Below are 14,496 nucleotides of genomic sequence, written 5' to 3'. Positions count from 1 at the left end.
CACATATCATAACCTCCCCCCCCCCCCCCCCACACACACACAGCCATGTTGTTTTGCACCTTGCACTGTCACATTTTCTGTGTTTTGCCATGATTGGACCTGCTGCTGCTTCTTTGGCATGGCTGAGTGCCTTTAGTTGATTTAGTTGTGTATGTTGTTATTATTGTTGTGTGTTTGCTTGTCTGTACTGTATATATTTGACCTTTTGCACGGGAGCTGCAATGGAAATTTCGTTGAATTCTGTTCAGTGACAATAAAATGCTATCTTATCTTATCTTATCTTATAAATCCTCAAATGTTTTAATTTGATATAAAATGCTTCATAAATGCTTCAAAATAAGAGCTTCAGTAAAAAATAACATTTCAGATTTAGTCGACTGGTGAATTGTTCTCTTTTCAAAAGATGCTGAGGGCCTCCCATGTTGTCCCTGAGGGCCCCTTGGTGCCCATGGGGGCACCACGTTGGTGACCCCTGCTCTAAAGCTTATAAATCAAAATCCTTCCTGTCAAAATAAGATGAGTGACAGCGACCGGGATCAATGTGATGATGGGCAGCCGACCATCATCATCATCATCATTAGAACAGGAAGGCCAGAATGTTCATTTAATGACGATTTGACCAAACATTAGATTCAAATGTTTATTCATTTAATTCATCGAGACTTTAAAAGGTGAACAGAACATGAACAGAACCTGTGCAGACACAAACACCAGAACATCTTAAGGCTTTTATTTTGGCGGTTTGTCCAGGAAATAGACCCGACAGTCAGAAAACAGACTCTTTCCAGAAGAAACTGAGCGTCCTGAAAACGTTCCTCCCAGAACCAGAACCAGGGTTCTGGTCATTGTCTGGTTTCTGGCCTCGCCATCCAGATACCACCGCGGTACCAGCAGAACCTCGGAGCAAAGCGGGTCGCCCCCCCACCCCGTCCTCTCAGAGGAACAAACATGATAACAGTTAGAAGCACAGTGGTTGTGGGTCTATAGGCAGCCAGTGGGCCCCTAGGACCCCCCTTATCTCCCCCCCGCCCGTTATCTCCTCAGCCAGCAGGACCCTCCCCCGCAGGTCACCGTGACGAGCAGCGCTCCTTGCTGGCGCAGTCGTCCTGGCTGCTGGTGTCTCCGTTGGCCGTCATGCCGCAGGTCCGCCTCTTCTTCCTGCGGTGGGACGAGGCTTCGCCTTCGGAGCCCGACTCCCCCTGCAGGACAGAAAGGTCACAGACGCTCAGAACCGGAAACTCATTCAGCCAGAGTCCAAAACACGCTGCGGTTCTGGTCTCACATCAGAATCCGAGTCGGATGAGCTGGACGAAGACGAGGATGAGGAGTCACTGGAGCTGTCGGACGCGATGCCCGTCGACTCCTGAAGGTCCACCTTGTCTGCCAGCGCCGCCAGGTCCGGACGCTCCTGCTTTAGAACCCTGCAAAGGTCCAAACGGGTTTCAGGTCTACAACAGAAGAAACTCGAGCAGAATTGCGGTTTTATCGACTGATTGGAAGGAAGATGATCAGAACTGAGATGAAGGAAAACCCAAACGGAGCTCAGAGGATCCGGTTCAAACCGAACCCAAACCAGGAGAAGGATCAGACTTTGGGTTTTAGTTGAAACGTGAGCAGGAAGAGGCTCTACGCTCGTTCAGTTTTAAGAAGGACGTATTCGCCGTTTTACCGACAGGCTGTTTGTTTACACTCGTGCTTCCTACGTCACAGTCAGTGGCTCTCATTGGTCAGAGCGTTGGCCAATAGGAACAGACGTGGTTTGAAAAACAACGGGTTGATCTCATCTACAATCTTCCGATGTCTCATTCATCGAGGCCAGACTAGATTACACATTTAATCTCAGGTTTAATCTGGTTTATCAGGCTAGAAAGTGTCCTCACAATGATGTGAAAACAGCATCACACACCTCTGGCTCCAACAATATTCTACATTTGTCATTTTGATTAGTCTTTATTATTGTATTAGATAAAACGAGAAACAAAAATTAAGCTTTTTAAAATAAACTAAATCTAAGAAAGATTTTAAAAAATAAAATCTGAAATACATAAAAATCTCAATGAAATACTTCAAACTAAAAATATTAATGGAACTAATTTCTGTTTCAATAGAACTCGAGTACGGACTCGTGTTCTCTCCAAGTCTGTTCCTGACATGAACCCAGGAAAGTCTGGAGCACGGGAGCACGCAGCATAGATCTGGGTCAATTAGAACAGAAGTGTACTGATGACATCACCATATTTAAAGCTAGTTTTTATGTTAGCCCTGGCCGCTGTGGATGGGCTAATGTTAGCCCCGGCTGCGGTTAGCCTCGGAGCTACGCTGGTTGAGGCAGTCCTCTGAACACTGTAACTTTTTTTAACTTACTTACTAAATCAGTAAATGTTCCATATAGTGAAGCTTAAAGTCTAATATTCTCGCCTAAAATGATCTTAAAACCAAGTTTTATTGAACAACAGCAGCAGAAAAGAGAACATTTAACTTAATCCTCTGAGCTCTGTGAGCGCTAACCTGGAAGCTGCCGCAGTGCATGCTGGGACAGCTGTCAGTCTGGAGAACGGACAGGTCTGCTCTGATGCATGCTGGGTAAAGAGGGAGGGGCCAGAACAACATCCGGGGACTTTGTCCGTTCTCAGTCTGCTATTCTAGTGAATAGGAACAGTGCTAGGGCTGAGGCTGATGACGTTTCATGAGGACGCACAAGTACAGAGAAACGGCGATTGATTCAGTCCGACATGTTTGCTGCTGCGCCTCTTACCGGTACCACTTCCTGGACAGTTTGGGTCGCCCTCGGACGGTTTTGTGCCAAACGATGGGGAAGTTAGTGGTGCTGGCAAAGTTCTGAGTGACGGCGATCGTCGTGTCCAAGTTGAGGACGACGTGCCACCATCCACCTACAAACAAAACCAAAACACTGAATCAACCCCACAGCGTAGAGATGAAGCTCCTAGATGGGAACCTTCTGGTTCTTCCATGGAGAGAAATGAACATCTGGAGAGAATCCAGTCAGAAACCAGAAGATCTGATCTGGTTAATAGAAATCACGCCAATCAGTCTTTATATTCGGTCCAATAATCTTCTATCAGTTTATTGCTTGTTTTTGTTTTGATCTTTTTAATATAAGAACAAGAGAAAAAGGCCAAATCCATCCGTATAAAAATGTGATCTTTATGTGAGCAGATAATGACATAAAGTCCCTGGTGAGCAAAGCTCCGTCTGATTCTGTCCTGGACAACAAAGCAGGAGGTAAATTTAATCTTTGAGGACTTAATTTCTCTGAAGCCGACGGTGACAGATGACCGCTGATATATGATTGGCCGAATTTAGGTGTTCAGGTTGACGTAGAACTAACTGGCCTGCAGAAGATAACGAAAGAAAAACAGATTTTAGGACAGGATTTTTTAAAAACCGTCTGATAAAGATAACATTTATAAACATGTTTAAGCCAGAATGATTTAACATTTAATTATGATTTCCCTACGACTCTAAAGGCTAATGCAGAGACAGTATATGGCATCATTCATGCACAATGTGCTAATAGGAAAGTACTACAACATTAATATTAACATGTAGGAGTAATTCAGTCTGGATGTGAAATCTTTAAACTACAGGTGCTGGTCATAAAATTAGAATATCATGAAAAAGTAGATTGATTTCAGTAATTCCATTTAAAAAGTGAAACTTGTATATTATATTCATACATTACATTACATACAAACTCATATATTTCAGATGTTTATTTTGTTTAATTTTGATGATTACAAATGACAACAAATGAAAATCTCAAATTCATCATATCAGAAAATTAGAATATTACTGAAGACCAATAAAAACAAAGGATTTATAGAAATGTTGGCCAACTGAAAAGTATGAACATGAAAAGTATGAGCATGTACAGCACTCAGTATTTAGTTGGGCCTCCTTTGGCCTGTATTACTGCAGCAATGCGGCGTGGCATGGAGTCGATCAGTCTGTGGCACTGCTCAGGTGTTATGATAGCCCAGGTTGCTCTAATAGTGGCTTTTAGCTCTTCTGAATTGTTGGGTCTGGTGTATTGCATCTTCTTCTTCACAATACCCCATAGATTTTCTATGGGGTTAAGGTCAGGAGAGTTTGCTGGCCAATTAAGAACAGGGATACCATGGTCCTTCAACCAGGTACTGGCAGCTTTGGCACTGTGTGCAGGTGCCAAGTCCTGTTGGAAAATGAAATCTGCATCTCCAAAAAGTTGGTCAGCTGCAGGAAGCATGAAGTGCTCTAAAACTTCCTGGTATGTGGCTGCGTTGACCCTGGACCTCAGAAAACACAATGGACCAACACCAGCAGATGACATGGCACCCCAAACCATCACTGACTGTGGAAACTTTACACTGGACTTCAAGCAACGTGGATGAAGTGCCTCTCTTCTTTTCCTCCAGACTCTGGGACCTTGATTTCCAAACGAAATGCAAAATTTACTTTCATCAGAGAACATGACTTTGGACCACTCACCAGCAGTCCAGTCCTGTTTCTCTTTAGCCCAGGCAAGACGCTTCTGACGCTGTCTGTGGTTCAAGAGTGGCTTGACACAAGGAATGCGACAGCAGAAACCCATGTCTTTCATACGTCTGTGTGTGGTGGTTCTTGAAGCACTCACTCCAGCTGCAGTCCACTCTTTGTGAATCTCCCCCACATTTTTGAATGGGTTTTGTTTCACAATCCTCTCCAGGGTGCGGTTATCTCTCTTGCTTGTACACTTTTTTCGACCACATCTTTTCCTTCCCTTCGCCTCTCTATTAATGTGCTTGGACACTGAGCTCTGTGAACAGCCAGCCTCTTTAGCGATGACCTTTTGTGTCTTGCCCTCCTTGTGCAAGGTGTCGATGGTCGTCTTTTGGACAACTGTCAAGTCAGCAGTCTTCCCCATGATTGTGTAGCCTATAGAACTAGACTGAAAGACCATTTAAAGGCTTTTGCAGGTGGTTTGAGTTAATTAACTGATTAGAGTGTGGCACCAGGGGCCATCAATTTTGAACCTTTTCACAATATTCTAATTTTCTGATATGATGAATTTGAGATTTTCATTTGTTGTCATTTGTAATCATCAAAATTAAACAAAATAAACATCTGAAATATATGAGTTTGTATGTAATGTATGAATATAATATACAAGTTTCACTTTTTAAATGGAATTACTGAAATCAATCTACTTTTTCATGATATTCTAATTTTATGACCAGCACCTGTATATGTAATTACGATGATGTAATCAATCCATCTTTATTACAGGCAGATCATCAATTTATCACTTTTGGCTCATCTGTATTATTCTGCTCCATCAACACATTAATTTTATTGTGATGGATTTATATAAATGTTATATTAAATGATTTATTGACTTCATAATGACTCTGCATTGTGATGGATCTATTTTTTTTATTTTAAGTTAAAGTTAATCTACTGATGCTGTGAAGCAGCCAGTCTGTGTCAAACTGATGCATTTATCTTTATTTTAAAGTCTTGAGTCTCCCTGAAAATGAGAACATCCTGGTTGTTCGATGCTGCAGCGCACCGATTGTTTACACTGCTACCAGTCAAACTAGGGAGTACCAATATGGCGGCCAGTGGCTTCCTTCCACCCTGTGCCACCAGCAGGCGATCAGCAATCAGTGAATAAATCGAGCGCAGTGGGATCCACCGGCGGCATTTGTTGGAAATGTTGATATTTTTGGAACAAAAAGCTGCGACTCATCATGGCAGAAAGGATTGAGCTGCTTAAAATAAAAAAGATTTAAATTTGAAACCAGAAGTTGGAGTTTATCTGAGCAGGTAAACTAAAGATATGGTAATAAATATTGTGTATCGCGATTATAGCCCAAATATATTGCGATGTTTGGTTTGGTCTTTCTACTGCCGGGTTTTACAGCTACTGAGGTTCTGGACCATGACAGCGGCACCGGACCTGGTTCTGGTACTGACCCGGAACGAACACGGTCTCCCCGGGCCTCTGCAGGATCTCCAGCGGTCTGAACTCCTGAGGCCAGGTGGGCTGCTGGGTCTGGGGGTAGATCACGCTGAACCAGGTGATAGCCTCATCCTGCTGGTTCCCCCCGTCCTCGCGGCTCACTTTGATCAGCTCCCGCGGCGTGTTGGTGGGGAACAGGCACCACCTCTTGTGGCCCTGAACCAGAGCGTTCCAGGCGCTGGTACCGAGCGGGTCGATGTGGATGCCGGTGCCGGAGCGGCCCGGACCCATCACGAACCACCTGCAGAGGGAAGAGCGAGGGGGTGAGTTTAAACCGCGGGCGGCTGGGCGGCGACCGGACGCTCAGAGGAGGTCAGAACCTGTAAGGAGGCCTCCGTTTCTCCCCTGCAAACTGGAACAGGTCGTCCCTGAAGAACAGCGGCACCTCGTAGTCCTCCAGCAGCTTCCGCCTCTTGGCGTGCTCGCCGTAGCTGCTGTCGAATATGTAGAGCGGGCTGTCGTCTTTGGTGGACTCCAGGTATTCCACGTAGTACTTCATCTTCATCTTCACGGAGTAGCCGTCGTTGTCCTCCCCACATTTGAACTTCTGGTTTCGGTATTTGCGTTTGAGGCGCTCCAGAGTCCATTTCTCGCGAGCGGGCCAGCTCTCCTGACAGTTCAGGAGGACGACGGGTTTGTAGGGCCGCTCGAAGCGTGAGATGAACTCCTCTGGGGAAAGACGGAGGGCATCCACCCGCTCCACGTTGTCCTGGAACAGGAAGGCAACAAAAATCTTTTCTAAATTTGACCTATTTTAGGATTTAGTTAATTTAATTATTACATGTAGTATAAAATAATAAGCTTTGAAATAAATTTTATAATAATTTTTTTTATATTGGGAACCCTGATATAAGTTCAGTAGAGATGCTCATCAATTCAGTTTAAATGAATTAATGTAGAATCAGCTGAACTGTGTTTTATTTTGTTTTCTAGAATAGTGAATCCCAACCAGGGGTATTAGCACCCCTAGTGGTCCACCAATGCATTGCAGGGGCTATGTGAAAACATTTAATATTTTATTTCACAGTTTAATAAATGCAATAAAATAGGGCAATTTAGCCTGTAAAGTAGAAAAAAATGGACCAATTATTCAAATCATATCTTGGTGTATTCTTGAGTATCGAAAATAATCGAATCACTGAGTCCGGAAATTGATACTGAATCAAATCGTCATGATGGTGTGATTTACACCATTTGTAACTTGTTTTGATCTTTTATATACTTCTATACTTATTCACTCTCAAGGCAACGTATTTATGTTTTTTTTTTAACTCTAATTGAAAAGAATAAAATGTCTCAGCATTAAATGTTAAAGTTAAGGAGATTCAATATTTTTTTAATTTTTATTTTATAATCAGTTGAAATTTCTAGTTTTGAAAACTAACATGTTTGGGCAAGCAGGCACTGATGGTCTGATAAAATAGCCAAACAAGTCAAAAAAGGTTGGGAAGGACTGATCGAGACGATCTAAAATGAACTCTGGATGTTTAAGGCAAATATAACCAATAGGCTGATGACTTTTTTATTCCATTGATATATTGAAAAGCGGGGAAAAAAATCCCTCTTACTGTCAATGGGACTAAATTCATTAAGGACGTTTTCACTAACAGCACCAAATGCACTGACAACCTGAAACACTTAAACTGTTTCTATGATTGTTTAAAATGATATGAAATGAGAAGCACTGGTTCAGCAGCATATTGGTGAAGATTTATCTGCAGTTCTGAATAAAAACCCAAAAGGTCTCAAATGTTTGACAACCTGCTGAAAAACAGATGAATCAACTTTTCCAGCAGCAGCGATTTCTTCAAACCTGCGATCAAAGTTCTACTAGATTTGCAGGAGTCCTGCTGAAAAAAGGACGACCTCCCACTGAGACGCGTCCTGTCCGATGACATCAGCATTGCTGACTGACCTCCCTCTGCGTTTCTGACCCTATTTAATTTATGTTCAGTTTTCACTATCCTTCCGGTGACTTTAGAAACTGGCAGAAAAAGCTGATCATTAAAAATGTTTATAGCATTTTGTATGTGAGTTTTTTTAAATTAAATCACTTTAAAAGTAAGATTTAATGTAATCTTTAATAAAAGTTCATAAAATTACAACACAGGGATATGAGGTTGTAAAAAAGGTCATCAGCTTAATAACCAATCTGCTATATGCTAACAGCTAATGTTTTGTTTTTAGATAAACCTTCATCTGAAGACATGAACTAACAGATTATTACTGAAAATCCAATCAGTGATTCTATAGCTACAATTTATACTTTAACCCCTTAATTAGTAATTAAGTCATAATCCATTACAAGGAACTAATCCCTATTTAGCCCTGTGAAATATATACGTTTATCACCTTAAATATGAATACTGCCAACTTGTAGACATTTTCAAATGAAGTATTTAACTCAAGTGGAAATCAACGAAATATTAAATTATGAGAAAATTCGTGAAATGTCCACATATAAACAGGTCAAAGCGTGTTAGTCAGAGCTGCAGGTCAATAATGCTGCCATTGAAGCATCATCAGGTATCACTGCTCTACTGAACAGATGCCTTAAAGATCAAAGCTTTGCTGTAAATGATCCACTCCTCCAGCAGAGGGCGCTCTGACAGCAGCTCCTACATTGTCTACGTGACTAAATGCACAGGAAGCTACAGTGGCTAGCTGCTGTTAGCTGAAACGTGGAATATCAACGTTACCTTCACGGTTCCGTGTGACACGTCAAAGTTCTCGTAATAACCGTGTTTTATCCAGTCTAGGGAGTCTTTAAGCTCTGGCCTGGCACTCCGCTTCGCTTCTTTAATTCTCTTCTTACTTTTATGGTTCATTTTCTTCCGGTTAGCTGTTTCTGATTAGCCTCTAGTGGGGCTAACTGGCTGCTATATTCACTCTCCCAGTCACAGCGTCGCTTTAATAACACAAAACAACAACATAAGCGGAAGCTGCTCCTGAACGTCTCTAATATAAAACTATAAATTTGAGCTTTAAAGCCACATAACCGCCTTTAAAGTTTTATGTAAGCTAACAGCGGGACACACAATGCTTGTGAAACAGATTACGCAACTAACTCCCGCCCCTAACTGAGGCAGAAGGTTTCTGATTGGCCGTCAGAGCACCAATAATACAGGGCGCTGATTGGTTAACCTCGCAACCACAGTATTCCCGCCCATGGATATTATTGGCTGCTAGTTTAAGTGTGTGATGCGGAAATCGGAATGTTCAAATACTCCTGAAAGCCATCTTTCTATATATATATATATATATATATATATATATATATATATATATATATATATATATATATATATATATATATATATATATATATATATATATATATATATATATATATATATATACATATATGTTACAGGTGGTAACATCTCAAAGCCATTTTATCATGAGTTCATGATGAGAAAAAAAAACTATTAATTCATGATTCGTCTTTTTTCAAGAGGACTTGTTAGAGTTAGGGGTTCATTCACCGCTTGCCAGCCCCTCCTAGCCCCTCTCAGCCGCACCAATTACCGGCTAACTAATAAGGAGCGGACCCACTAGAGCAACGCGGAAGAAGATCCAAACGCTTCCTGTCACAAAGATCCTCGGAAATGTAATGAAGTTCAGATCAGCTGTGTTTAATCTGACCGGTGCCACTAGAGGAGCTCTGAGATAATGGAGCAACGCGGAGCCGCGAGAGGGGGCGGAGCCTGCAGAGCCTTCACCTTTAAAGACCCGAAGAGTCCACAGGAGAGCCTGAGGGTCTGCATCCCTGAGGTCTGACATCCATCCATCCATCCATCCATCCATCCATCCATCCATCCATCCATCCATCCATCCATCCATCCATCCATCCATCCATCCATCCATCCATCTATTATTTTTTTTTTAAATCTGATCTTTATTGTTAAAATATTTGTGTTTAAATGAATGTTTTGGGGAAATAACTTGTGGCAGAATTATTGGTTCGCCTAAATTTCCTGTAAACTGACTGAAAATGAAACGTTTTTCATTCAGCTTTTAACTTTAAAACCTGATGTGAAATAGAGGCCATATAAATGAGAGTTTTTACTGTATAGATATAGGGTATAGAAGCTACCACAAGATGTCCAGCTGTGTGAATGCTACTGCAGACTGAAGGAGGAGCTGATCCTCCTCAGAAGGAGGCGTCACTCTGTCAGCAGTTCTGACTGTGATCCTCCGGCAGGTTCTGGACCCTCAGTACGGGATGTACGTGTGGCCGTGTGCGGTGGTCCTGGCCCAGTACCTGTGGTTCCACAGAGACCAGCTGAGAGGCAGGGCGGTGTTGGAGGTGAGTATTGCTTTCAAACACATGGCTGAACTTTTCCAACGATCTCATTTTAAGTTGAAAGTTTTGTTAGAATTTCTAGTTTTAGATAAAAACGGAATCTAGAAACAGATTTTTATTGGTTTTCAATTGTTCTAAAAAAAACAACTTTATGGACCATCAGTTTTTTAGACCTTCAGCCTCTGGAACTGAACTGTGCTCACATTCAGTGGTTCAGGACTTCCTGAGTTCCTCAGAGTTTCATGCGGGGCCCCAACATGAGGCTCCTGGTTTGAATCCCTTCTTCTTGTTCCTCTTTTGGCTTTTTCCCTCCGTCTCCATCTAACCCTCTGTACTGACATTGCAGATTCATCAACACTAAACCAAGCTTTACCCTCTCTGGAGCCTCCTTTGGGGCCATGTTGGCCCCTCAGAAGCTGAGTTGGATCCTTTGGGGCCAAGTTGGCCCCTTTGGTGCTGAGTTGGCCCCTTTGGAGCTGAGTTGGCCCCTTTGGTGCAGAGTTGGGTGCCTTGGGGTCCAATTTGGCCCCCTCAGAGCTGAGTTGGATCCTTTGGGGCCAAGTTGGCCCCTTTGGATCTGAGTTGGGTCCTTTGGGGCCAAGGTGGCCCCTTCAGAGCTGAGTTGGATCCTTTGGGGCCAAGTTGGCCCCTTTGGATCTGAGTTGGATCCTTTGGGGCCAAGTTGGCCCCTTTGGAGCTGAGTTGGATCCTTTGGGGCCAAGTTGGCCCCTTTGGATCTGAGTTGGGTGCTTTGGGGCCGCCTTCCAAACAGAATTCAGTTTATTTCTCTTACGTTCACACTGCAGCCTGAAGTGACCCAATTCCGATTTTTTTGCCCATATGTGACCTGTATCAGATCTTTTTATGACAGTCTGAACGACACAGATCGGATTTTTTCAAATGCGACCCAGGCCACTTGGATATGTGGTCCTGAATCCGATACGTAGCTGATCTTTTCAAATGCGACCTGTGTCTGTACGGCCAGGTCGCATTCATCCGACCTACACGTCATTGATACTTGACAAATTTTACTAAACGTTACTAATCTGCGTCCTACTAAGCGGAGGCGGGAAAAACTAACAACCATGGCGAAAGATAACACAGAGAGCAGTCAATGGAGAGAAAGTGAGGTTGCTGATTTAATTCATATTTGGAAAGATAGCTCGATTCAGACCAAACTCGAAGGGTCTTACCGGAACCGGGGGATATTTGAAAACATTTCCCGAGAAATGGCCGATCCTGTTGGAGAAGAACTTAAAGAACGCAATATACGCTGCGGTATTACGAGTCATGTTTACTTCCGCAAACACTGAGGACGCTTGCTACATGTAACGTCATCGCGTCCTCGAGTGCGCATGCGGGACACTCCGGTTGAACGCTTTCAGTTCACACAGTAGATCACATACAAGTCGCATATACTTGGAAGTATGAACGGACACGCAAAAAAAATCCGATTTCACAAAAAAAATCGGAATTGAGCATTAAGGCCTGCAGTGTGAATGTAGCCTTAGTTGTGCCTTAAATCTAATAATTCTGAAAAATTGAAGACTTTTAATTTTTACAGATCATTAAAACATTAAATTAAATCTGCTTCCATGACTTGAGCCTAAAACGCTCCATTGAAGGCTACGTATGCCTTTTAATGTATTGATTTTAATGACTGTCTTTTTACTCTGTTTTTAATGTTATGGTCTTTTAAACTTGTTTTGTAGCACTTTGAGATTTGAAATCAAATGTAAAGTGCATTATAAATAAAATTCATTATTATTATTATTATTAAATGAACATTGATGTTTTTAATTTGCTGCAGTCACATAAACTAAGCTTTTGGTTTTTCTCCATTTTGGTTTTTAAGAACTTTTTCCCAAAATCCTTTAATATTTTTGCTCTATTATCTGAACCTCAGACTGGAAGTTAAAGGTAACATTCAGTGAAACCAGTTGCAGCTCATCCAGCTGCTCTGCTCTGTGTCCAGCTGGGAGCCGGTGTGAGTCTTCCTGGGGTGGTGGCTGCCCGCTGTGGGGCCAAGGTCATCCTTTCGGATGGCTCCAACAAGGCGGCGTGTCTGGAGAACTGCGGTCAGAGCTGTGAGGCTAACGGCCTGCAGGACGTCCCCGTGTTAGGCCTCAGCTGGGGGGAGGTGACCCCAGAACTCCTGCTGCTTCCTAAACAAGACCTGGTCCTCGGCTCGGACGTCTTCTACGACCCCGAGGGTCGGTTTGTGTTTCAGAGCTAAAGCTTCGCCTCCTCGTCTCCTGGTGATTGGCTGAGCAGCTGCTTTCTGATTACAGATTTTGAAGATGTTCTTCTGACGTTTGTTTGTCTGTTGAAGAAAAACCCAGAGGCTCAGTTCTGGACGACGTACCAAGTGAGAAGGTACAGTTTTCAGGCAAGCAGCGGCGACGGCGGCTGGTGAAAAATAACCTTGGTGGAGCTGATATATGTCTGTATTTATACTCCAATGAAAAGCCAGACAATAACCTTCATTTAACAGTCAGGATTTAATCCTTTCAAAATTCTCACACACAGACACATATATAACTTACACAAAAAGACAGTAGGAGGATAGATGGTCACTCTTTAAAACCTAAAACTGAGTCAGTATTGATCAAACTACTGTAAACCAGAGAAAGTTCAATCGTTGGTGAAAAGCAGAAGAATTAAATAATGATTCTTATTAGCCTCTTCATGGTTCCCTCTAACGTAACACGGTGTCCGTCATCCAGCTGTGCCGCTATGCTAATCTTTCCTAGCAACGCTAGCTCGATGCAGTTCTCCATGTGGACTGTTGATGCGTCCAGAGGTGCTTCGATTCGGTTTGTCCTGACTGCGTCCACATCCAGGGCCGTACGCAGCGCCCAAAAATACTGAACTCAGGAGTCAGAGCTTGTAGGCGGGTTCGGTGGCGTGATCCCCATAGATGGTTTTAATTCCCTTATTTACATCTGGCCATTTTCTGAGTCTTAGGCTCCTGTCACGCCTTGATTATTCATCCAGCGTCCGCCTGACGTCCCAGAATCTCCTAAACGCTGGCAGACGCTGAACTTTCTAGGGTTCGGGTCGCGGGGGTAGCAGCTTCAGTAGGGAGGCCCGGACGTCTGTCTCCCTACTGACTCAGCTCCTCCGGGGGGAATCCCAAGGCGCTCCCAGGCCAGCAGAGAAACATAGTCCCTCCATCATGTCCTGGGCCTCCTCCCACTAGGGAAACGTCCAGGAGGCATCCTGATCAGATGCCTGAGCCACCTCAACTGGCTCCTCTGGACGTGGAGGAGAAAAAAAAGAAAGAGTTTAGATTTATAAGTCTGTATTTTCTTCCAAAAACACAATGCAAACACATTGTGCGGTGAGAAAAAAACAACCTTAAAATCTAAATCCACACTTTTTTTACCCGTGTGCTTCTCAGGTCTTCCGTACACTTCTTGTCCAACAGTCCAAAGCATATTTCTGCATCAGTGTGGAAAGCTGTTGGTTTTTATCCTGTTTCTGTTAAAAAACAAAGAAGATTTTATAACGGTCCTCCTTGTCCTTCTGCAGCTCAGACTGGTCCATCGAGCCTCTGCTCCACAGGTGGAAACTGGACTGTGTCTCTGTCCAACTCGCTGACTTTGATGCTGACCAGTCGGATCTGGCTGGTTCCAGTCTGCCGGGCAGCCACAGCATCCAGATGATGATCCTCATCAGGAGGAAGGAGGAGGAAAACCTGCTGCAGGAAAACCACAGAGACTCTAGTATCGCTTCACACTTCCCATAAAAAAGGTTCAGATCTGATCAGTCTTGTATATTTGTATATTGCAGAGAGTAAACGTAATTTCATTTCCCTTGTATGTCTTTTACATATGAAGAAAATGACAATAAAAGCTGACTTGACTTGACTATTTACTAAGAAAATGTTTGGAAGCTGCTTGTTTCATTTGGTTGAAAAATGTCTGCATATTTTGGATAAAAATAAATCTACTTTTTACTGCAAACCTGTTAGCTGCTGTTTTTATTCTTCTCAGCTTTGTTGTCACAAGTTTAAAACCTTTTTAGGTCCAGAAAGAGAAAACATGAAGAAACCCTCATCCTCTGACAGCTGTGTTTCCTCCTGTGAACAGCAGAGGGCAGTATTTCACATACTACACTACCAGCAGCCTGACTTAAACTGCAGTGTGAAGAGATGACTCCTAAATCCATGAAATAAAAACTTCCT

General features: G+C 43.0%; 2 protein-coding genes across 2 annotated transcripts; one reads left to right on the top strand and one right to left on the bottom strand.

Moving 5' to 3' along the window:
• Positions 1-713: 713 nt before the first annotated feature.
• Positions 714-9,090, bottom strand: jmjd6 (jumonji domain containing 6, arginine demethylase and lysine hydroxylase). The gene is made up of 6 exons (XM_038305687.1): positions 8,701-9,090; positions 6,322-6,710; positions 5,956-6,242; positions 2,756-2,891; positions 1,283-1,421; positions 714-1,199 (listed from the first exon to the last, which is right to left on the bottom strand). The coding sequence occupies exons 1-6, from the start codon at positions 8,827-8,829 to the stop codon at positions 1,068-1,070; spliced, it is 1,212 nt and encodes a 403-aa protein (XP_038161615.1). The 5' UTR covers positions 8,830-9,090; the 3' UTR covers positions 714-1,067.
• Positions 9,091-9,505: 415 nt separating this feature from the next.
• mettl23 (methyltransferase like 23) lies at positions 9,506-14,291 on the top strand. The gene is made up of 5 exons (XM_038305621.1): positions 9,506-9,775; positions 10,206-10,310; positions 12,283-12,520; positions 12,599-12,683; positions 13,842-14,291. Exons 1-5 carry the CDS (start codon positions 9,674-9,676, stop codon positions 14,056-14,058), a joined length of 747 nt encoding a protein of 248 aa, XP_038161549.1. The 5' UTR covers positions 9,506-9,673; the 3' UTR covers positions 14,059-14,291.
• Positions 14,292-14,496: the final 205 nt, after the last annotated feature.

This window comes from Cyprinodon tularosa, unplaced genomic scaffold (assembly GCF_016077235.1).
Source record: "Cyprinodon tularosa strain WSP-4 unplaced genomic scaffold, ASM1607723v1 ctg560, whole genome shotgun sequence".
Classification (NCBI taxonomy): domain Eukaryota; kingdom Metazoa; phylum Chordata; class Actinopteri; order Cyprinodontiformes; family Cyprinodontidae; genus Cyprinodon; species Cyprinodon tularosa.
The sequence above is the reverse complement of the archived record's forward strand: the minus strand, read 5'-3'. Positions and strand labels throughout refer to the sequence as shown.

Coding starts and splice junctions, on each gene's coding strand:
- jmjd6 (XM_038305687.1), bottom strand. CDS start 8,829: ATGAACCATAAAAGTAAGAAGAGAATTAAAGAAGCGAAGCGGAGTGCC. Junction 6,711..8,700: donor TGTCACACGGAACCGTGAAG/GTAACGTTGATA, acceptor TTCCTGTTCCAG/GACAACGTGGAGCGGGTGGA. Junction 1,200..1,282: donor CATCCGACTCGGATTCTGAT/GTGAGACCAGAA, acceptor TCTGTCCTGCAG/GGGGAGTCGGGCTCCGAAGG.
- mettl23 (XM_038305621.1), top strand. CDS start 9,674: ATGGAGCAACGCGGAGCCGCGAGAGGGGGCGGAGCCTGCAGAGCCTTC. Junction 10,311..12,282: donor GAGGCAGGGCGGTGTTGGAG/GTGAGTATTGCT, acceptor CTCTGTGTCCAG/CTGGGAGCCGGTGTGAGTCT. Junction 12,684..13,841: donor ACGACGTACCAAGTGAGAAG/GTACAGTTTTCA, acceptor GTCCTTCTGCAG/CTCAGACTGGTCCATCGAGC.